The sequence below is a fragment of the Megalobrama amblycephala genome, linkage group LG1 (assembly GCF_018812025.1).
Source record: "Megalobrama amblycephala isolate DHTTF-2021 linkage group LG1, ASM1881202v1, whole genome shotgun sequence".
Lineage (NCBI taxonomy): Eukaryota > Metazoa > Chordata > Actinopteri > Cypriniformes > Xenocyprididae > Megalobrama > Megalobrama amblycephala.
The window spans coordinates 58,945,083-58,970,543 of record NC_063044.1 but is presented as its reverse complement, the minus strand read 5'-3'; the positions used below and the strand labels follow the sequence as shown (position 1 = coordinate 58,970,543).

The 25,461-nt window shown below is 36.6% G+C and overlaps 1 protein-coding gene across 1 annotated transcript; it reads left to right on the top strand.

The window, feature by feature from the left end:
• Nucleotides 1-9,635: 9,635 nt before the first annotated feature.
• LOC125276859 (glial fibrillary acidic protein) lies at nucleotides 9,636-17,576 on the top strand. Its single transcript, XM_048204784.1, has 9 exons — nucleotides 9,636-10,159; nucleotides 13,502-13,562; nucleotides 13,647-13,746; nucleotides 14,035-14,192; nucleotides 14,800-14,925; nucleotides 15,048-15,268; nucleotides 15,350-15,393; nucleotides 15,476-15,561; nucleotides 17,077-17,576. Exons 1-9 carry the CDS (start codon nucleotides 9,663-9,665, stop codon nucleotides 17,116-17,118), a joined length of 1,335 nt encoding a protein of 444 aa, XP_048060741.1. The 5' UTR covers nucleotides 9,636-9,662; the 3' UTR covers nucleotides 17,119-17,576.
• Nucleotides 17,577-25,461: the final 7,885 nt, after the last annotated feature.

Below are 25,461 nucleotides of genomic sequence, written 5' to 3'. Positions count from 1 at the left end.
TTAAGCAGCTGTTTTCAACATTGATAATGACAAGAAATGCTTCTTGAGCAGCAAATCATCATATTAGAATGATTTCTGAAGGATCATGTGACACTGAAGACTGGAGTAATGATGTTAAAAATATATTATAATATATTAAAATAGAAAACCATTACTTTAAATTGCAATAATATTATGTTTTTTTTACTGTTTTTTGATCATATAAATGCAGCCTTGGTGAGCATAAGAGACTTCTTTTATATATATACATACATATAATATCACAGACTAGTAGTGTATTTCAGAATTTGTTCGAAATGCAGGAAAGTGTTATTGTACTTGGAAAGTAAGAACATGGGACTTGGCATGTTTGTGAAGAACTGAGAAAAGAGTATGAAAAGGCACCAAGCTTTCTTTGGAAATGTATTAGGGGGTGTTGCTTAAAAAAAAAAAAAAAAAGGTAGGTCAATGCCAGGGGCAAAATTCCACTCAGCTTGACGACTTTGTTTAGCTCAGGGTTTGAGTGACAGGTGTCCATCATACAGGCACACTAACACTGACCACAGGACCAATTGTCCTCCTTTTGTATTGTTTTGAAAGTATTTTGGCCTCCTCAAAAGAGTTGAACGGCTCAAATATGATCTCAAACAGCTGCTAGTTTTTGTTTAGGCAGCTAAGAATCAGTATTGTACCAAAGAATCAGATATTGTACCAAATGTCACACAGTAAGTCTAGTTGAGAACCCTGGGATAAGCAAAAGAATACAAACCAATAGGTTAGATACACAGTATATGATTATGGTTATGTATCTTGACGTGAGACTTGCAGTGCAAAGTCCATTGTATCAAATATTTTCCAATAAAATAATATGCACAAATCAAACTTGTATTTAATCTTGAATATATATATATATATAGTATCATTTTCAGTGTTCTCTAATACCTATTATGTGTGTTTGTCCATGATTCTTGCTAACAGTGTTTCTCAGCATCTGTCTTTGTCTATTTGGAGTCAGTCTAAGCCAGTCACAGTACTAACTGCTTTTCTCTGTGAATACACGCCATTGTGGCATCAAGGAAAGGAGTGATTGAATTTATAGCGCTTCCTCCCCCTCTTCTCTCTGTTCAGTGAAATATAGTGCAAAGAGAAACATTATGTTCAGGCAGCAATGAGGCCCACGTAAAGAAGTGACTTATGTGAAGTCTATTTTTTCACTGCATTTTTTTTTTTTTTCTGCATTCACTGCCTTTTTTTAAGCCTTCATGTGTCAGTCATGGTTTTCCTCTGGTCTTTTGACAGTGAGAGAATTGTAGGTGTTTATCTTGTACATGTTGTTAGACCAGTTGTGTCCAAGAAAGAATGCATTTCTTTGGAATTAATCTGACAAATGTCTACTTTTAAATGTTATACTTCATATTTCTTCATGAATTATTTTCATACCCTTCTTAAGATTAACATATTAGTTGTGTTGTGCATGCGTATTTGTTTTATTTTTTATATTTAATTTGTCCTTTCAGTAACATGGTTTAGTTTTCCAATTCAGTAACATGGTTTAGTTTTCCAATATATGCAATTTCAGTATTTTAGGGCTGCCAAAGTTGATGTGTAATGATACTGAAATCATTCAAAATTTTCAGGATTTTCTCTTTATCTTGATATCTACTGGCATTTACATGCATAATGAAGGCAGGCTAGACAGTTTACAATAAAAAAAATAAAATAAATTAAGATAATTTTTATTTTAGTTTAGTTTCATTTTTTAAATAAAATTTTATTTAATAAAATAAAAACATAAAATATCTAAAAATACTTATGCATATATTGTATTTTAGTTATTATTTTTGTAAGTGAATTGAGTAGTAGTAATTTAGTTTTCATTTCATTTAACCTAAACTAAGTTGTTAAAAACACTGCAGCGTTTAAAACACAACAAATGTCCCTTGTCTTTTTCTAAGTGGAGCACACTGGCTGGATTTTTTGGCAAAATTTTCACTGTGCCCTGGACTTGCTATTTGTTGTATTATGTATGATTGCCACATAATTTAAATTTGTATTCCTCAGATTCTTCTACACTCAGTACGATTCACAATCGAAATGAACACACATAAACAAACATAAATGCACACAGACAGAGTCTGGCAGTCTCAGAGTCTGGTTGTGGCTTTGTCTTGGCTGAAGATCAGACAGTGAAAAAATCATTAGGATTCTGCTGTTCGCTCCTGCCTCATTACGCAGGAGAAATGAATCAGCTGTTTGACGCTCACAGACCCAAGAGACCAAAAAACCAAGCCGCAACGATAAAAAGAAGAGATTGACTAACAAAAAATGAGACGGAATTGAAGACTTAACAACTGGACATTTCTATGGAAATGCTTTTCGTACAGTAAATGACTTTCCTCTTTGAACTTTTCACCTCGCATGAATGTTTCGTCTCAGACAGACATTCCCCCAGTTACCGGGGCTGAGGCAACCACAGTCACCCCCACAGATATTTATTAGGAGATCGTAATGACGGACCCTCCATGTTAGTCCTGACACTAAACACACCAAGCAGCATAAATTACAGCTGGCCTTGTAGTGGAAACACTCTTTCATGCGATTAAAAGGGTCATTCGTATTCTAGTCGCTCTGTAAAGTCCAACCAACAACTTTGTCGATAATTTAAGTGAGGATTCAATACCTAGTTCATTCCCAGTTAAAGGATTAGTTCACTTTCAAATGAAAATTAGCCAAAGCTTTACTCACACTCAAGTCATCCTAGGTGTATATGACTTTCTTCTTTCTGATGAACACGATCTGAGAAATATTAATAAATATCCTGATGCATCCGAGCTTTATAATGGTAGTGAACAGGGTTCACGAGTATGAGCTGAAGAAAGTGAATCCATCCATCATAAACGTACTCCACATGACTCCGGGGGGTTAATAAAGGCCTTCTGAAGCGAAGCGATACGTTTGTGTAAAAAAATATACATATTTAACAAGTTATGAAGTAAAATATCTAGCTTCCGCCAGACTGCCTTCTGTATTCAAGTTACGAAGAAAGTGTAAACTGGCGTTGCGTCAGTTACACTTTTTCCGTAAGTTGAATAGGGAAGGTGTAGGACGACGCGTAAGAATTTTGAACTGCAAGAGTTTTACATTTTCTTCATAAGTTGAATACGGAAGCTGGGCTGGCGGAAGCTAGATATTTTACTTCATAACTTATTAAATATGGATTTTTTTTTTTTACACAAACGCATCGCTTCACTTCAGAAGGCCTTTATTAACCCTCCGGAGTCGTGTGGAATAAGTTTATGATGGATGGATGTAGATGCAGACACTTTGTTCAGCTCATACTCGTTGGTCCCGTTCACTACCATTATATGCGTCAGGATATTTATTAATATATCTACGATTGTGTTCATCGGAAAGAAGAAAGTCATATACACCTGGGATGGCTTGAGGGTGAGTAAAGCTTGGGGTAATTTTCATTTGAAAGTGAACTAATCCTTGAATATAAAAACTTTCTAGTCTGAATTTTTCTATGTATTTTTTTTCATTGCTGATTTTTTTGTTTGTTTCACACCCCTGCAGCAATACAGACAATAAGCAACACATTAAGTGGAAATCATTTATACAGACACATATTCAAAGAGGCTTTATTGAATTTTTACACTGCTCATGCTCATTACATTTTGGTTATAATGGTGAATGATCTCATTTTAAATCGGATGATTAGTAATCAATAAATGATACGTCATGCAAAGCAAGGCTTTTCGTAAACTGGATCGAGACGTTCAGCCGCACAAGTCTTGGTCGCAGCAGTAGACATTGTCCCCAGGTGTGCAGGACTCCTCACATGTACGGGACAAAAAAGTAACTGAAAAAAAAGACATATTTTAAATAAACTGCGTAAATTATATAATGTACAGCTGTTGTGATAAGCAGCATTTTCAAAAATGCCATATACTGCAATCTAATGTAGCCAGGGTGACTCTGCCACATTAAATACTATATTTAATACTTTAAGCACATTTTTTTTTTTTAGATTACTTGACCATGAGTTCATATGTGACCTTTTCTTTTTTTCTTTTTTTTTTTTTTACAATCTACCTCTATATCTGCATCTTAAAGGGATAGTTCACCCAAAAATGACAATTTCATCATTTACAGTTGTTCCAAGCCTGTATGTTCCAAACCTGTATTTAAGGAAGATATCTGGAAGAATGTTTGTAGCCAAGCAGGTTTCACTCCCCATTTACTACCATAGTAGGAAAAAAAATACTATGGAAGCCAATGGGAGTGAGATATGCTTGGTTACTACCATTCTTCCAATTATCTTCTTTTGTGTTCAGCAAAACAAAGAAACTCATACAGGTTTGGAACAACTTTAGAGGGAGTAAATGATGCCAGAATTTTCATTTTTGGGTGAACTAACCCTTTAACAAACCTCCCTTATTTTACAGAGGCACAGAGCTGTAGTTTTGCCTAGCAGTGCAAAGGTGACAGGGTGAGAAAGACATGTCTCGGCACGTACCGTTGACCTCGGTCCTGCAGAACTTGGCAGATGGAGGGCATTCGGTTATGGCCTTGCAGTTGTCACCCACACAGTTGAAGCACTGCAGGGAGTGCACTGCACACAGAAACATGACGACAAACAGATCATGAGCTACTGTGGAACTGTATGTATAAAGACCAGAAACAAGCAAGATATACATAATTAATGTTGGTTTCCTAACTATTTCAGTATAATTACACTATGTTAAGCACAATCATTATACTTCATAATACTGAATTCTAATCCAATCACCAGTACAGTGATAAATCTCAGATAGACCTATTCAGTATCTGTTATTCAGCAGTTATAGAAGATAAACTCACCAGTAGTGTTGCACACAAGCATCAGAACAAGAGCGCAAACCAGAGCCTTCATGGTTTCAGCTTTAGCATACTCCTTTTGAAGCAAAAATATACGTGCTGTCAGTGTGTCTGGTAAACTGCAAGTGTGTGTCTGCTTTCTAAATTGAAACCGGTTTTGCTGAGATAGGTATGCTGCAATACAGGATTATTAGGAATCTTGGGGCTAAAATATTGCTATTGGCTAAATAGCAAAAACTTGTTTTTAATTGATATCTGAAACACTCTTTAAAAACAGTCACCTCAAATAATTAAATAGTTGCCATATGCAACTTTTTACTGCCACAACAAGGAAGTGTTGTTTTTTGTGTGAAAATGCAATAGACCTGAAAACTGTTGGTTTTAATAAAGGGACCTGTCACTGAGTTGGCTCTGAACCACGTCTGTCAGATGATAGATACTGAGAATACTGTATGTATTTTCCTGGTGAAGAATTACAAAGTTGATGTGTGTTAAACCCTGCAGAAATGCATGACATTTAAACCATTAGAAAATGTGAATTTTGTTTGTAATTTCTTCTGAAGTTTGAGGAGGAAATGCTTCCAATCCAACCGCAGTGATATCTGAACATCTGCTATTAGCAAAAGTCACTTCAATTCAAATATCTAAAATTGAATTGAACTCGAATTTTAACCTAGTTGATAAAAACTTGGCATCTACATTATTTAACATTCAGTATTATAATGTTCTTACAGTATTAACCTTAACTAGCAGCAGAAAATAAATCTGTGAAAAAATGTAAGCTTTCAAGTTGACGTGTTGATGAATTCAAGTTTTTCCAGGTAAACAGGTTTGAAGAAATGAATATTTTACCTTATATTCCTATTCATCTAAAAATTCTGTTTTCATAATAATAATAATAATCACAACTGTTTTCAACATTGATAATAATAAGAAATGTTTAATCAAATCATCATATTACAATCATTTCTGAAGGATCATGTGACACTGATGACTGGAGTAATGATGCTGAAAATTCAGCTTTACCATCACGGTAATAAACTACATTTTCAAATATATTCAAGTAGAAAACAGTTATTTTAAAATGTAATCATTTTTCACAATATAAATGTTTTTTACTGTATTTTTTGATCAAATAAATGCAGCCTTGGTGGCCAGAAGAAAAAACGGCATACTTCGTCTCACATCACAGACTGTTAGATATAACAGGTGATTTCTACATGGTCACATGACAAAAATTGTGCACAGTTCCTTAGATTAAGGGGACACACAATTTCCCCACTGACACATGTTACTCCACTTTTCTTTGTGTTGTTAGAGTACAGAAACTTTACCTTCCTAATCAACCAACACCCACACATACCCAACACTCACTAGACCTGACCGTCCACCCATAACAATCCTGCAGTCTGCAGGTCATCAGTGTTGGCTGCTGATGAGCTCATCCCCTAGAAATCTGTTTTGGTGGATGTGTTGTTTTCTGTCTGGCTGTGAGTCTAGTGCCCCAGTGTCTCTCTGCCACTGTAACACTCCAATACTGTTTTGTAGACTGCTGATGAGGGCATAAGCCAAACCATTTTTGTTCTATATCTTTTACATACATTCATTTACAATAAGGCTACATTCATATTTATATAGTCGTGCTCAAAATTATTCATACCCTTGGTAAATATGACCAGAGAAGGCTGTGAAAATAAATCGGCATCGTTAATACTTTTGATCTTTTATTTAAAAAATCTACAAAAATCCAACATTCATTGGAGAATAATAATTTTAAATGGGGGGGAAATCTCACTATGAGAGAAATGTTTTTCTCTAATACACATTGCTCACAATTAATCACACACTTTTATTCAATACTTTTTGCAACCTCCTTTTGCCAGGATAACAGCTCTGAGTCTTCTTCTATAATGCCTGATGAGTTTGGAGAACACCTGAGACCATTCCTTCATGCAGAATCTCTCCAGATCCTTCAGATTCCAGCTCCATGTTGGTGCTTCTTCTCTTCAGTTCACTCCACTCATTTTCTTTAGGGTTCAGGTCAGGGGACTAGGATGGCCATGGCAGAAGCTTGGTTTTGTGTTCAGTGACCCATTTTTGTGTTGGTTTTGATGTTTGTTTTGGATCATTGTCCTGATGGACGATCCAACCACGACCCATTATATGACTTCTAACAGGGACAGTCAGGTTTTGATTTTTTATCTGTTAGTATTTGATAGAGTAAATGATACCATGTATCATGAGCAAGATGTCCAGGATCTCCAGCAGAAAAATAGGCCCACAACATTAAAGATACAGCCGTATATTTCATTTACACATGGGGTACTTTTTACCCCTTTGTGCACCAAACCCATCTTGAGTGTTTGCTGCTAAAAAAGCTAATTTTTTGTTTCATCTGACCATATAACCCATCCTGTTTGAAGTTCCAGTAGTGTCAGTTACTTTTCAAATGTTCTATGGTCAGATGAAGCAAAAAAAAAAATTGCTTCAAGTACAAGATATACTGCTGGATCTTTAATGTTGTGGGTTTATTTTTCTGCTGGAGGTCCTGGACATCTTGATCAGATACATGGCATCATGGATTCTATCAAATACCAACAGATAAAAAATCAAAACTGACTGTCCCTGTTAGAAGTCTTATAATGGGCTGTGGTTGGATCTTCCATCAGGACAATGATCCAAAACCAACACAAAAATGGGTCACTGGGCACAAAACCAAGCTTCTGCCATGGCCATCCTAGTCCCCTGACCTGAACCCTAAAGAAAATGAGTGGAGTGAACTGAAGAGAAGAAGCACCAACATGGATCTGTGAATCTGAAGGATCTGGAGAGATTCTGCATGAAGGAATTGTCTCTGATCTCTTGTCAGGTGTTCTCCAAACTCATCAGGCATTATAGAAGAAGACTCAGAGCTGTTATCTTGGGAAAAGAAGGTTGCAAAAAGTATTGAATAAAAGTGTATGATTAATTGAGAGCAATGTGTATTAGAGAAAAACATTTCTCTCATAATGAGATTTTCCCTCTATTTAAAATTATTATTCTCCAATGAATGTTGGAATTTTTGTAGATTTTTAAAATAAAAGATCAAAAGTATTAACGATGCCGATTTATTTTCACAGACTTCTTTGGTCATTTTTACCAAGGGTATGAATAATTTAAATATATATACAGGCATAAAAAAATAAATTTATTAGCACAATGTCCAAAAAAGTGCCATATAGCAAAAGTGGTTCTTGAATCATAGGGGAACCACTTTTGGTGCTATGCAGCATCATATCTTTAAAGGTGCTCTACAACACCTTTGTCAAATGGTGCTATGAAGAACCCATAAGAGGTGCCATATCTTTTTATAATTTTATTTCTTCAACAAAAATGGTGCAAAACAGTTCTTTGGCTCATAAAGAAACTTTAAAAAGGCTTAACAGGTTATTTGCTATATAGCACCTTAACCACAGAACCACTGAAAACTACTGAAGCTTGGGCTTCACAGGTACTGTATACGGTAGTGGTGCTATTTAGTACTTCAGTCATCCCAAAGAACCAGTGAAGAACCGCTGAAGAACCACTGAAGCACCAAGATTTGGTGCTATACAGCACTTAAAGTGGTTCCCCTATGATTACGAGCCAAAGAACCATTTTTAGTACTATCTAGTACCATATTTTTTTCTAAAGTGAAGCTAAATTTTATTTAAACATTAGTTAAGTACTTTACATATTGCCTCAGATTTCTTTGCGTTATCACTGTTATTGTATGAAGATTTATAATTTTAGTACTTCAAGTTTACTTCAAAACATATTTATTTCAGTAGCTGCCAAGGAAGTAAGTTTTTATCTAATATTCTATTATATAATCTATCAAATAATCTATATTTTAATTTATTTCAGCTTTATTTCCATTTACAAAAAGGATTTTTGTTAATAGTTTTAGTTTTATTTAACAATAACAACAGTGGTTTTTGCAGTTTCCATTTACTTTCCTTGTATGGCCGAGAGCAGCTCAGGAATTTTTCAAAATATCTTTTTTCATGTTCCATAAAAGAAAAAGGTCATACAAGAACAACATGAGGGTGAAAAAATATTCACATAATGTTCATTGCTGGGTAAACAGGCCTTTCTAGTGTGGGTTTTATACTGCTGAATAGTAAAGCAAAATACTTTTTCTGGTAAACAGATATGAATCAGTGGTGCTGAGAAGTGTGTGTGTGTGTGTGTGTGTGTGTGTGTGTGTGTGTGCGTGTGTGTGTGTGTGTGTGTGTGTGTGTGTGTGTGCGTGTGTGCGTGTGTGTGTGTGTGTGTGTGTGTGTGTGTGTGTGTGTGTGTGTGATGTTCCAAGATTAGCACAAAAGAGAGTGTTAGACTCTTTTTATAATGAAGAATTACGTAATCGCCCCAGTGTTGTGTGACATCATTAAAATCCCTCTTGGAACGGCAGAAAAAAACTCTGACCAAGAAGGAACTCCAAATTAACTCAGAAGAGTTACAAAGCAGCATTTTATCATGGGGTGAGGGAGAATTGAAGTGATAGTCAAATATCAGTGCCATTAGAGTCTGTCTCTGTGTGTCTGTGTTCCAGCAGTGGCATGAATAGGATTTTCTCTGAGTGACTGTGTCCCCTCCCCACACACGGTGCACCCCACACCAGAGACACAGACAGAGTAGAGTGAAAAGAGGCAGTCAGGAGACTGGGTGGACAAGCACAAACAATTCCGGGCTCACATACACACCCCCTGGCCTTTGCCCTCCCCATTGGACCCCCTCTCTCTCCCCCGCCTTCTCTATAAAAACCCAAAGTTCACCCACACCCGATCTCATTTTCCTCTGCCATGGAATCCCAGCGTGCTTTCTCATCCTACCGAAAGCGTTTCGGGACACCGGGCGGCTCCCCGTCCGTGGGGATCAGCAGCCGCCTCAGCACGGGCCGCCTGTCCCTCCACAGCAGCCCGCGCCACCTCACCTCCAGCCCAGCCACCCTGTCCACCTCACGCTTGTCCCTGGGCGGGGAGCGGCTGGACTTCTCTGCGGACTCCCTGCTGAAGGCCCAGTACCGGGAGACGCGCACCAACGAGAAGGTGGAGATGATGGGGCTGAACGACCGCTTCGCCAGCTACATCGAGAAAGTGCGCTTCCTGGAGCAGCAGAACAAGATGCTGGTGGCAGAGCTGAACCAGCTGAGGGGGAAGGAGCCCAGCCGTCTGGGGGACATCTACCAGGAGGAGCTGAGGGAGCTCCGCAGACAGGTGGATGGCCTCAACGCTGGGAAGGCCAGAATGGAGATTGAAAGAGACAACCTGGCCTCAGACCTTGCCACTCTTAAACAGAGGTAAGGACAGATGTGTAATGCCCATTCAAGGTACTCTCCCAGACTTTTAAGCAAAGTGGATTTTGAATGCAACTTTCCAATAATAATAATAATAGTAATGATTATGAGAGGAAAAATCTAACTAATTGTATTTTAACAGTAAGAATCAAACACACACACACACACACATATATACATACATATATGCCCCCCCCCCCTCCCCAAAAGGTTGGAAATTAAAAATCAGACACATAATTACTAGAAACAACAGTAATAATCAAAATGTGAACATTTATTAATAAGCAATTTAACAAATTTAACATTTATTATTTAAAGTCCCCCTGTAGTCAATAATTTTGTCTTTTAAAACTTATCTTTAATCACCAAAATTACAAAAGTTTTTTTCCTGTGAAAAAAATTCTTAATGTCTTTGAATATCTTGAATGTAACTCTACACCCTTGCCTCATTAAATATACAATGATCTATGAATATGATAATTAGCCCCGCCTCCACTCACTGGCACGAGCTCAGACGAGATCCACTCGGTCAGCTTACGCTGAACAATGGTATCGCTTTTTACAATGTCGGACACATAACTGTAATTAATACGATTAGACTTTTGCTTGATTATGAAACAGCTAATAATGTGTTGCTAATCTTACACAAATCATGTTTACGTTTGTGAGTCAGACAGCTGCCTTCTAACATTCAGTATCCTTAGAAACGCTTTGAACACATTAAAGTCAGTGGAGAAAGGCTTATGGTTCATCATAACATCGTAATATGCGTCATACACCCGCCATATTGCTAAATCTACCCGATTTATCATATCAACAGAAAAATATAACCTTCTTTTGAGACTCTTGTCAGTTAATGATATGCTAAAGCCTGCTGACACGTTGATGTGATTGGTTACAAGGTAGTTTGTTACGTCAGAAACACCAGCGATTTCAAACCGTGGGTTGTCTTTTTCCCCTGCAGTTTCAAACATAAAATAGTCAGCAATGGTGTTGACTTATGAATTTGCACATGGGTTGTCTTAAATCATGTTAAAATCACCAGATAGACATATAAACAACATTAAAAACTAAATTTTCACCACAGGGGGACTTTAATTATTATTTATTAAAGGATTAGTTCACTTTCAAATTAAAATTTCCTGATAATTTACTCACCCCCATGTGCATATATATATATATATATATATATATATATATATATATATATATATATATATATATATATATATATATATATATATATGGAAGTTTTTTTAATCTGTGAAAGATGAACATACAGAGAGAGATTGTGAATTAATATAAAATTGAAGTAATAAAAACTTTCATTTACAAACTTTCATCTTCAAGGTAACTTCTGATTTTGGCAGTTGTCTTCTATTGACATTACCTTCACATTTATGCTACTGACAGACACTTTTAAGTGATACAATAATTCAGCTCTTTTATCAGGTCACTTTGTACTTTGATTTACTGGTGTCTTGATGAAAACAACTGACATTACAAAGTTAAAATCACTCTAACCAACTTGTCAAAGTAAAATACACCCTAAAAAGGGTGTACTTGTGTACGAGTAGATGCGTCTGGCTGGGGTGGAGGTATCACGCATTCCAGGACATACCAAGAAGAACGCTAAGCAACAGGAGAACAATGTCACAAAAAAGTTCAATAGCCATGTCAAAGAAACGCCATCTATTAACCTGCCCTTAAGAACAGCTGTCTTATGTATAGAGAATCTCTTAAGATTTAAGAACAGCAGCATCTTAAGCATTTTTCCACATCACTACACTGCCAAAACTACAATGTTACTAGTTATTAATAGCATCCAGAGTCTGTTTTCAATGAGAGGCTCTCCATTTCTTGCTCCCATTCAATCCCACACTGCCTCTCTTTTCAAGCTAAAGCCTGATACACTGAGTGCTATGGGGGCAGGGAGGGGCACAATACCTCAGCACAGCTTCCACAAAGGCTGAACACACCCAGTGCAGATGTCCTGTTGTTAGGTATGAGAGAGCACAACCACATTTTTTAAACCAAATTCCAAACCCTCAACTTTCAGCTCATTGGAATCAGTGGTGACTGGTGTGTTTCCCATAGCAGATAATCCAGAGAGCAAATTTTATTCAAGATATTAATCTTAAAAAAAGTGAAAACATTTATAGGAATCTTATCAAATAGATTATTTTTTATGTATTTATTTTTATGGTCAGACTAGACACTATTTATTTGGAATAGTTTGCATTTGTGTATATTGGATTGCTTGTGTCAGGTGTAGCAAGTATATGAAAGGGTGTGCATGTACTCCACCCCGTGGGAAAGAGCAGTTGTTGCAGTGTGTGTGTGTGAGCAGTTAATGATGCATGAGTGATCCATTGAACCCTGTCCTGCCCCCTCCTGCAGGTCTCAGCACACCATGATAGGTCACCTCCACTGGGAGCCTTTCATTACAGCTGTCATGACTGATTCATCATATATAGCTATTTAGGATACAGTTTGAGGGATGGATCATGCATCACAGATAACAAAGCATATATTTTGTTGTTAGGGGATTCTTTTAGTCAGGGCTGTAATCATTAGATATGTCCTATATATACACTACCATTCAAAAGTGTGTGTGTGTGTGTGTTTTAAATAAGTAAAAAAGCTCAGCAAGACTGCATTTATTTGATCAAAATACAACTAACTATTTTCTATTTGAATATATTTTAAAATGTAATTAATTCATGTGATGGAAAAACTGAATTTTCAGCAGATTTTCTTAAATTTATTGTAATTTTTTAAACAAATAAATATTAATATTTATTTGAAATGTACATTTTCTGTAACTATACATATAAAGTTTCATATATTTTATATTTTTCATATATTTTATAACTTTTCACTGTTTGTATCATTCCGCTTGTCCATGTCTGCACCATTCCAGACAGATTGTCATTTTTCATGTAGGAATATTCAGTCTTTCTGCAGGTTATCGTTATGTTAGTAGTTGGTGACAAGTGACTGCCTTAATAAGCGAGTCATTGGCACTGTGAGATAAATATATCCAAATTTCAGCCTCCTATGGCTTGCTATGAATGCTTCTTAAGTGAAAGCTTTAGAAAGTGAATAAACAACATGATTTTTATAACTAGAACCCAACCTTTTCTAAATATATAGAAATATAAAAGAAAAATATGGAAAGGAGGGAAAATATATAAAAAAAATACTCCATCAGTATCAATGCTTGGGTCTCTGGGGGTTATTTTGGTCACAAATCTTGAATATGCGGTTATAGTCATTTGTTGAACTTTGGATCCTTTTTAAGTTGAGAGAAAGTTCACTTTAGTAATGGTAACTGTCTTCCAGACTTCAAGATGAAACTGCCCTACGGCAAGATGCAGAAAATAACCTTAACACCTTCAGACAAGTAAGGACCACTCCATTCCCATCTCATTCATACATATCATGAAAGAGTTAGCATTGCTGTCATGCATTTCACTTTTGATTCCAGGAAGTGGATGAAGCGGCTCTGAACCGCGTACAGCTGGAGAGGAAGATTGATGCTCTGCAGGATGAGATCAATTTCCTGAAGAAGGTCCATGAAGAGGTGTGTTATCTCTCCCACTATCTCCTCATTACCACCATCTGTTCAGTTCATCCCTGTCTCTTTGATTTTACTTCAACTGGGATATCTATCTCAAATCTGCTGATTTAATCTGGCTGTTTGTAGCTATATTGGATTTTGATGACGTTGACCTAACAAACAGTTTCACAATTTCTTTGTTTGCAAAATCACAGTATGAACATTAAAGATCAGATTTGATCTGACACTGTGTTGTACCAAACCATTATATTCACCTGGAAACTCTTTCTACTCTTTTTATTCCTATGTGTAGGAGATGAGGAGCTGCAGGAGCAGCTGATGGCCCAACAGGTTCATGTGGATCTGGATGTGTCTAAACCAGACTTAACTACTGCCCTGAAGGAGATCAGAGCTCAGTTTGAGGCCATGGCCACCTCCAATATGCAGGAGACTGAGGAGTGGTATCGCTCAAAGGTTACATGAACAAACACACATGTAGTATAATATAATAATTAGAAATATACACACAATACAAATTATATTATAAAATTACCCTTCACTGTATAAAAATTAAATATCGAAATTTTTTTGAATAAAGCAGATTATTAGAGTGCGTTTTACAAGAAAATACTCTTTCAGTCCTTCTTCAAAATTTCATATTCAATTCAATGTTTTACTTGTTATTCCTTTGTAATTAATTTTGAAATTTACTAGCAATTTCTGAATGAAAACTGTTTCTACACCAAAATGTGTTATAGTACAAAACCCCTGCTCTTGACAATACACACACACACACACACACATATATAGCAGTTTGCATCGCGCTTCGGAGTTCCTCTAAAACCCTCCACCTTCCCCAGCTCCACCTGTATAGATCTGCTACAGGTTAATGATATATTTGCTATTTGTGCAGCTGCACTGTGTCTTACTCGCAGCAGCGTATCGGCGTATGTATTGGCAGTAGCAAGTTCCTGTACTATTTTGCCAAGACCAAATACATTAACATTGTCATATCCGTTACCATGCTAACAATCTTCAGAGTTGTCATGATACTTAAAAAATGTATTATGTATTTTATTAGTTTGCTGATCTGACTGATGCAGCCAATCGGAACGGAGAGGCTCTGAGGCAAGCTAAGCAGGAGGCCAATGAGTATCGTCGGCAGATTCAGGGCCTGACCTGTGACCTGGAATCTCTTCGTGGGTCTGTAAGTATTTCACTTCACCTGTCACCAAACTTAAGAACAACAATAATTTCACTGTAGACCTCAGTACTTGACTGCAGAGAAATAATGGATAAAATCCTCTCAAATCTCACACTGTCTTTAAGAACGAGTCCCTGGAGCGTCAGCTGCGAGAGCTGGAGGAACGTTTCGCCATAGAGACGGCCGGTTACCAGGACACTGTGGCTCGTCTGGAGGATGAGATCCAGATGCTGAAGGAAGAGATGGCCAGACACTTGCAGGAGTACCAGGACCTGCTCAATGTAAAACTGGCCCTGGACATTGAAATTGCCACCTACAGGAAGCTACTCGAAGGAGAAGAAAGCAGGTGAGGAAAGAAGAGAAACAGCATGAAACACACTGACTAAATTCAGATATGATTCAATTTATATTCTCCCACCTCTTCTAGAATCACTGTTCCCGTGCAGAACTTCACCAACTTACAGTTTAGAGGTGAGTAGTAATTCATCATCCAGTTGTTGATTACAGCTTGATTTAAATGTCTCTATTTAATCATGTGTGTGTGTTTTGCTAGACACCAGCATGGATACTAGGCTGACTCCTGAGGCACATGTGAAGAGGAGTATAGTTGTACGAACTGTTGAGACTCGTGACGGGGAGGTAAACGCTGTTCATCAACCTTTACAAAAACACCCATTTAAAGTTTTTGACATCCACTTCACATGAATGCACTTCTACGTAATCATCAGGAGATGGCAACATTTTCTTTTCCAGCAATCTCTCTCTCACAACAGAATAAAATCATTTATTCTTTTGTTCATTTATTGATTCATTTATTGATTCGTTCATTTGTTCTTTCATACATTGTATTAGAGCAGAGGTCCCCAAACTTTTTACAATGAAAGGCCAAAAATCCAGCCTGACTGAGGGTCATAGCCCAAAAGTAAATTTATTACATTACATCATTGCATTTACATGCAATATTCAGCATTGCATTACATGCAATATTTATGTTAAAAATGTATATTTTTGGGAACACAATAAAGTCCCTGTTAATGAACAATACATTTGTTACAGTATTCTTTAATCTTTGCTAACATTAGCTCCAATGGACAATAAAGTCCATTAAATAATATTAACAAATACAACTTTTGAAATTGTTGAAAATGTTGAAATTGACATTATGTAAAATTACTAAATGCTTTAGAAGTATTTTTAATTGTTAGTTCATGTTAAAGGATTAGTCCACTTTTAAATAAACTTTTCCTGATAATTTACTCACCCCCATGTCATCCCAGATGTTCATGTCTTTCTTTCGTCAGTCGAAAATAAATTAAGGTTTTTGATGAAAACATTCCAGGATTATTCTCCTTATAGTGGACTTCAATGACCTCCAGACGGTTGAAGGTCTAAATTACAGTTTCAGTGCAGCTTCAAAGGGCTTTAAACGATACCAGACGAGGAATAAGGGTCTTATCAAAAAAATACAACCATTTATGCTTTATAAACACAAAATATCGGCTTGAACGTACTTCCCGTTTCCGCATTCTTCAAAAAGCTTACGCTGTATGTCCTACACCTTTCTACTTACGGAAAAAAACGGAAACTGCCGCCGCGTTCGTTCCGTAAGTTGAATAGGGAAGGCGTAGGACATACTGTACAGCATAAGTTTTTTGAAGAATGCGGAAATGGGAAGTACGTTCAAGGCGATATTTTGTGTTTATAAAGCATATACAGTTGTATTTTTTCAAAAATGACCGATTGTTTCGCTAGATCAGACCCTTATTCCTCATCTGGTATCATTTAAAGCCCTTTGAAGCTGCACTGAAACTGTCATTTTGACCTTCAACCGTTTGGGCTCCATTGAAGTCCACTATAAGGAGAATAATCCTGGAATGTTTTCATTCAATCTTCATTTCTTTTCGACTGATGAAAGAAAGACATGAACATCTTGGATGACATGGGGGTGAGTAAATTATCAGGAAAAGTTTATTTAAAAGTGGACTAATCCTTTAACAAACACAGTTAACTAATGTTAACAAATGGAATCTTATTGTAAAGTGTAACTACTTATTTTTAAATCAAATTCATTAATATTCTGTATGTGTAAATGCAAAAATAATAATAATGATAATTTCCCAACTAAAACTAACCTGTGCGATCTCTCTTTCACAGATCATTAAAGAGTCCACTACGGAGAGGAAGGATCTGCCGTAATCAGTCTCAAATACTGGATCGGCTGCAACTGAAGAGCTCCTTCACTAATGCTGCGATCCAATATGATTTCTTGTCAACTTTCCTGCTTATTTTCTCCTAGTGTATATAGTTCCTGGGAACTATATTCAATTACATTAGCAACAATAAGCGATACGCAACTGTGTTTTGATCTCTGTCTCTTCCTGGGCCTCTCTCTTTATAGTATCTGTCTCTGTTGTGGCGAAGAATATTAGCATGACAGTAGAATAGTTTATCGCCAATTGTGCCATAAAAAGTCATGGTTGAAAAGATGAAAGTAGAAAGTAGAACAAAACGTTTCTAGTGGTCAGAGCGAGTACATGGGGATTGTAGTTTTTTTGTCAAGCACAAACTGTAGAGATTTAATTCTGAAATGTATTGTAGTCTGTAAGAATGAAGAAGAGCAGGTTTGGAACCGGTAGTTTTTGAATCTGAATGGTCAGCGTTAAAGTAAGGCAGAAGGGAACTATAACAGCAAGATCTTTGTGAGAGTTTTTTAATGGATGATGGATTGTGTCAGCGGTGCTATGAACATTTTTCCTCCTTCACTGTGTATGCACAATGTTTTTGCACAGTAGCTAACTCATCTCTTTGAACCCAGGATAAAATTGCTTGTTGGCTTGATTGATCTATAGAAAACATATTAATTGTACATTTTAATCAACAACAACAACAAATCTTACTGAACTCATTATAAACATCTGACATAGTGTTACTCATCATATGAACAGGTGAATTAATGGAATTTTGCTACTGATGCCTTTTCTGTTGTTTTAAGATGCAGCCATATTTACCATTACTGCAGGCAAAATCCAGTCATTCCAATAGGAATACACGTGATCGTGAGTTCCGCATGAGGGTGAAAAAGCTTCCCATGCAGATTATGTTCATGTTTGTGAATTAGCTGCTCTGACCAACAAAAAGCTGCTCGGTTTGACTTCTGTGTAACATTTTTTGATAATGGACCTTTTTTTGCATGCAAAATTTAGCAGTCTGATCGCACCTTTACTGTGAGATAATACTGCCAAGTAACACTGAGCTATGTTTTCAAACGAAGAGGACTAACTTTCACACTACTCTTGCATACTGAAATGGACGTCACTGTATTGTGGCGGCTAACATTAATAGTAATAATAATAAAAAAAATTTAAAAAAATATTTGGTGATGTCTGTTCTGTTTATAAGCTTATAGAAGAAAAACAGCATTGTCATTGCAGCTGATGCATTCTGATTGTTTAATAATGACTTAGAAGTGAACGAAATAGGAAGTGACAGTGATCTGTCACATGTGAACATGTCAAGGGGGCAGAAGGTTTGAGTGACAGGTGTGTTTGACAGGGTCACTGACAGAGTGGATTCCACGCTTGGTTAGAGGGGATTACACGTCTTTGTCAGGGTATGCTGACAGGCAACAGCTAAGTTACTGCAGAACTAGGTTTGCTCTTATTTAAGATTTTGATGTCCTGGATATCAAGATAATGAATCCTTCCCAAGAAGAGGAAGTGTAATGAAATTTAAAACCAAAGAACATTCTCTCAACCTGAAATCTTCTCACAGGTTTACAAAGTGAAATATCTCTCCTACAAGTACGTAACAGTATCTAATTTAGAGACCATATGAAGTGACATACTCATACTCTGGGTCTACAAAAGGCAGTATGATGTCAATAATATTCAGTATTCATTGGCAGAAGTAAGAATTATATTATAAACAGCACTCATTTCATTACTTGCAATATCAGTGAATAATTTGGGGTCAAATTAACAGCATTCTGAACAAAAATGGTCTTCTAACCCATTAACGTTTTAGATTTTCTTTGTTGTCAAATTGCATTGGGTAGGCTAACTTAAGAAATTTCATTGCAGTAACATACAGTAACCTACAAAAATGAGAATAAACATGTCATGAATAAAAACTGTAAGCTATACACATAAAGACATTTTGCGCATGCAAAAAAATAAAAAAAGTCGCTGTTTGGATTTTAATAGGCAAATGCTTAAGAATCTATGAATGGATCATTGTTACAGTGATTATTATGTTTCTAGCATGTTATATGTTTGGCAATGTTTGGCTTTTAACCCTTAAAGATGGAGTGTGTAGCTTTTCACTTCTTAAACAACCATGTAGGAAGACACATCATGGCCATATTCCAGGATGACAATGCCAATATTCATCAGGGTTAAAATTGTGAAAGAATGTTTTGGAGGGAGTATGGAGAATCATTTTCACACATGAATTGCCAATACAAGATCTTAACTAAAAAATGATGCACCTCTCGATGGAAATAAAAGTTGTGATGTTATTTCTATCAAGAGGTGCATACATTTTTGGACAAGATCTTGTATTGACAATGCAAGAGGTGAGCACTCTGTAAAGTCTCCTCCAGCACATCCCAAAAACTTACACTGAGGTTAAGGTCAGTGCCAATTTATGTGTGAAAATGATTCTTCATGCTCCCTCCCAACAAATCTTTCACAATTTGAGCCTGATGAATCTTGACATTGTCATCCTGGAATATGGCCATGATACATCTTAATACATGGTTGTTTAAGAAATGAAAACCTACACATCTTTTAGGGTTAAAAGAACCGTTTCCAAACATATAACATGCTAGAAAAATGTATTTTTGCTCACTTAGTGGCACAACAAGTAAAAGCAGCCTAATGGTTATATTGAGGTGAAGATGCATCAACATGAAACTTAAAGTTTAATAAGTGAGTCATTGGTATATTGATTCAGTAGCTGCTCTGATGGATTCAGACTGATTCAAAATGGTAATGTGAGTTTGTCAGTTGAACATTAAAAGTAACAACTCAAAAGAGTCATTTGTTCATTAACCAGCCTACATGGGGCGTGCTGTATCTTTGTTTTTGCATGCTGTGCATGTTTGTTTGGAAAGTCACCCTTTTTTCTATCTCTCTGTGATTTTATGTCATATTTTGTCATTGTTAAATGTTGATATTTTGGTGGTTATTCTAACTGGTATTGTTAATATTTGATAATTACTAAATCTAAAAAAAAAGAAAAAAAAAGTCTGCATTCCAAACTTGTAAACAATGCATTACAATATTGCCTTACTCCCTAAAAAAACAACAAATTGTGTTACATTACTTTTGCGTTACGTTTTCTCACCTGAACTGGGCTTGCTTGTTTGTTTTTTAAAATCAGCAAAAAAAAGTTCTATTTCTGACAAAAGTTAAGGCCCTTTCACACCAAAAGTGAATGAATAAGCAGGAAATGCATATTTACGCCTGTACAGTAGAGGGCGCAGCTCAAACAAACCTTTCAGCTGTGCTGCCATTCTGGATTAATGAAGAATAGGATACAGGAACAGGAAGTCCAACACTATAAATCTATACTTCTAAATCTAATCTAATTTAATTTTTGCCTATTAGTATGGTTGAATTAGATCACTGAAGGTCAGCAGCAAAGACATTGGTTAATAAAGTGAGATTAAGAACATGAAGTACATTTGTGTGATTTAATAGTTAATTATTACTGGTTTGTGTAAAATTCTGAAATAGCATTTCACTGTTTTTATTCATTTTGAGGAACACTGAATGTGTTTGTGCAAGTGAGATGAGTAAATGCATGTTCACATTTAGTCTAGAACTACAATAACCATCATAGAAGTACATCAATGCACACAACACCTCTGCACTTTATTCCTCTCAACATGAGGACAAGAGAGCAGTCACTCAATAAATGTGAACAAAAATTAGATATTGTGTTGTAAATTGAAATACGTAACTGTAACTCAAGTTACTTGTAAAGCGTTACCCCCAACACCACTGTTCTAACAGAATGGACAGAAACTGGATTTGATGGTCCAGACCCCATGTGTATATAGAAAACCTATGCTGAGAAATATGTCCCTGGCCCAATCGGGGAACATTTTTGCCAGCTGGGTAGATTTCCTCAAAAAACTAGTGATGGGAAGTTCGGATCATTTTACTGACTCGGACTTTTGAGTCTCGTTCAACAAAATGAACGAATCTTTTTTCGAGTCATTTCGTTCATTTCGTTCATTTTAGCAAAATGTAATTAAAATGTTACGTGTTACTTCCCCAACACATCTACTACTTATGCAAACGTTGATCCCACTACAAACAATACAAAACTACAATGCTAGATTCAGAAATGATTAATTCTTTACCTGAGTCTTATGACAAGCTGATTAAGCTCACCTCACCTCTTGTCTGACAAGTCTTCGGGTTTAAGTCATTCCTTAATGACGTGACAGGCAGTCCCATGCTAAACCAATGCAGTCTGAGCCGGTAAGAGAATTGATTAGTTCATTTCATGAGTCTTTCGGGTTTTTGAGTCGTTCCTTAAACACGTGACAGACCCATACACTAAGCCAATGCATTCTGAGCCGGAAAGAGAATTGATTAGTTCTCTTCATGAGTCTTTCAGGTTTTGAGTCGTTCCTTAATCACGTAACAGACCCATACGCTATTTCTGACATTTCTGTCACTGTTTTTGTTACTGAGGATCTGTGGTGTGTTATTATAAATAAATAAAGCCCTGTTATAAATAAAATATTGATTAATTTATCTTTTTGACTGTCTATCTGTAAATAAACACTAGGCTATATAATAATATAATAATCCAAGCCTACAATACAAAGTATTTATAGCCTAGTTTGTTCATTTTTACTCCAATTTTGAGTTTGCTGTTATAATAATTGCTTTTCCTAGGCAGACTTGACATATTGGTCTAATATAAGAAGATTGCTCAAAAAGGACATAATGACATAAATTAAAAGCAAATAACATTTTGAATTTGAATTATTAATGTTAGTTTAAAACATCAAGGTTATGATAACTTCAGCTTTAACAGTTGTAACACAAACTCAAACAAAACTGGAGAGTTAACGTTATTTACTAATAAATATAATGTGCTTGGGTCACACAGCATAGTGTATGGGTATGTCACGTGATTAAGGAACGACTCAAAACCCGAAAGACTCATGAAGAGAACTAATCAATTCTCTTTCCGGCTCAGAATGCATTGGTTTAGCATGGGACTGTCTGTCACGTGATTAAGGAAGGACTCAAAAACCCGAAAGACTCATAAAAAGAACTAATCAATTCTCTTTCCGGCTCAGAATGCATTGGCTTAGTGTATGGGTCTGTCACGTGATTAAGGAACGACTCAAAAACCCGAAAGACTCATGAAATGAACTAATCAATTGAATCATCAGGTGAACTACTTCTAGCAGTACAGAACCTGTAGAATATTGCACATGTGCGACTGAACGAATCACCCCCCGAGACGACTTGTTCTTCCCGAGTCACATTAAAGATTCGTTCAAAATGAACGAATCGTTCAAGAACGACACATCACTACAAAAAACACTGAGCCAACAAATGTCAAAATCAAAACTCATGAATTAAAATGTCATTTCAGATCAGTCAGCTTTGAGGTCACTAAAACATTTCACAGCAATGCTAGATATTCACAGAGGGGGGCATCGAGAATTTGGCTTGAGTTGAGTCTTGTGTGAAGAAATTGGGCCATATTAGATGAGTCATTTGGAGTGTGGCAACTCTGGAACAAGGGCAACTGAGAGCCATAATTACATGCTGTCCTTGCTGATGTACTTTAAAGAAGTGTTAAAGGCTAACAACATCTAAGGTATCAGAAAGGGAATACTTATGACGCATAGTCTGATAGCATCTGAATGGTTCCAAGTTAAACATTGCACTAAGAAAAAATCATTATAGGCAGCTTATTTCTGGATCTGTGGGTAATATGGGCATGAGAAACACAGAAGTAAGTCCCTGCAGTAGGAACAATATTAATATCCCAATAATATCAAAATCCCAGTGATTTAGAATAATCGTCAAAACATCTGCTCACAACTTATTTCATGCCTATTTAACTCTGATCAGTACAGAGTCACTAACGGATATGGTGACGGAAAAAAAAAAAAGATATGAAAGGGAAAATTATATTTCGAAGCTTTTGCGTTCTCTTGCAAAATTGCATTCCCCTGAGAAACTTTGCTTTAGCTCACAAAACTATTGTGTTCCTCCAAGAAACTTTGCCACTCACAAAAGCACTAAAATAGTTTTTTTCCCCTCCTACCTCATATTATTTTCATCCATGCGTGCAAGCAAACTTTCTCGGGGGAACTTAATACTTTTGTGAGAGAAAGCAAAATCATTGAAATATATTTTTTTTCCACCCATCCCACAAGCTAATCGAGGTCTTCAGGATTACTAGAACGCTACAGGCAGGTGAGCTTGATCAGGGTTGGAGCTAAACTCTGCAGGAAAGTTGATCTTGAGTTGTGAAGCCCTGCTTTAGGGGCTCCGTAGGCCTGTGATAGAGCAAAATAAATACAAATTTCCCACAATTAATAAAGAGATGTGATTTAAGATGTGTTGGAAGACAAATCTCTTTTGTGCCCAGCAGACACCAACACCACCACTGAAAGCTATGGACGGATATCAGAGAGGTTGTTCAGGCTGTAATCAAACATCTCCTCCTATTTAACCCTAGTCTGACCCCCCAGCGCCGCCACCTCTTTACTCAGGCACCCAGAGAATCTGTGCAAAGTACGTCACAATCAGCTAAACCTGTCGTACTGTGTCAGATCTCTCCACGACAACTGCATTTCTGACGGTTCATTCACACTCAGGTTAAGACTGCTTCCAGCAGTGAAGCATTTATCTCCTGTTAAAAATGAGAATCACTTAAGAGAGCTTAGTGTGGAAGGTGAGAGGGACAGGATATTACTAGACATATTTGATATCAGTATACGTGGAACAGTTTTCATGTGAGACAAGACGTAGCAGTCGTTATGATCAAACTTTCATAGGATAATACTGTATGGGAGATCAGATGTTTTTTCTCAAGAGTCTGTCCTCTCTGATGTGTTTGTATATGGTTGGGAAGCAATCAGTTCTGGGATACTGGAAATATGTGGGACAGATAAAACACTTCAGTAGTGGTGTTCTCATTTGGCTAGACACCGATGAGGGATTTTCCATTCTGGAATCTTACTGAAACCACTAGAGAGGTGACAGAGAGAGATCACACTGTTATTTAGGCTGATGAAGAGGCTATTTTCTATCATTCTTCATACAGCAATGCAGAGCAGTTTAACTTAGGGGCCATGGCATTTACACAACACCATTTTCAACTTAAAAACTGAAAACCTTTTATGCATTTGGGCCACTCATTTACACAACGGCAGCGTTTTTGGAACTGAAAACGGGTTTAATTGTGCACGTTTTTGAAAACAACCATTATTGTCAAATGCGGATTTGTGAAAACGGTGAAGTAATTTGCATGCATATTACATGTTCAGTCTGTGTCCCTGCCCACGGACATTCGGATCGTAAGAAGGTTATTAACCAAAGTCCCTTTCAAGGAAAGTCTGTTCACTCGGTGGCCATATTTGCAGCCGGCTATTTTGGGCATCCAAGTGCCAGTTGCATAAACATAGCTGTTATGTTAAGACTGTACTAGTACTAGTATGACCAACTAGCAGTTAGTCAAGGGGCAATCAGCCTTACTTTTTACATAGACTAATCTATGTTTTTATGTATCAGTCATGAACAGTGTTGGGGGTAACGCATTACAAGTAACTTGAGTTACGTAATCAGATTACTTTTTCAAGTAACTAGTAAAGTAACGCATTACTTTTTCAATTTACAACAAAATATCTAAGTTACTTTTTCAAATGAGTAACGCAAGTTACTTTTTCACATTTATTGACTGACATGTTGTCCCCATGTTGTGAGAAATAAAGTGCAGAGATATTGTGTGCGCTGTGTAAGCATGATGGTTATTGTAGTTCTAGACTAAATGTGAACATGCATTTACTCATCTCACTTGCACAAAAACATTCAGTATTCCTCAAAATGAATAAAAACAGTGAAATGCAATCTCAGAATTTTTGCAAACCTGTAATAATTCACTATATTAAATTACACAAATATACCTTATGTATTTAATCTCAATTATTAACCAATGTCTCTGCTGCTGACCTTCAATATATCTAATTCAGCCATACTAATAAGCAGAAATACTTTAGATTAGATTTAGAAATAAGAACTAGAACTTCCTTCTCCTGTATCCTATTCTTCTTAAATCCAGAACGGCAGCACATCTGAAAGGTTTGTTTGAGCTGCGCCCTCTACTGTACAGGTGTAAATATGCTTTTCCTTCAGCCTGAGGCTTATTGATTTCACTTTTGGTGTGAAAGGGCCTTTTTTGCCAAAAATAGAACTTTTTGTTGTTATTAAAAAACAAACAAACAAGCAAGCCCAGCCCCGGTGAGAAAAAGTAACGCAAAAGTAAAGTAACGCA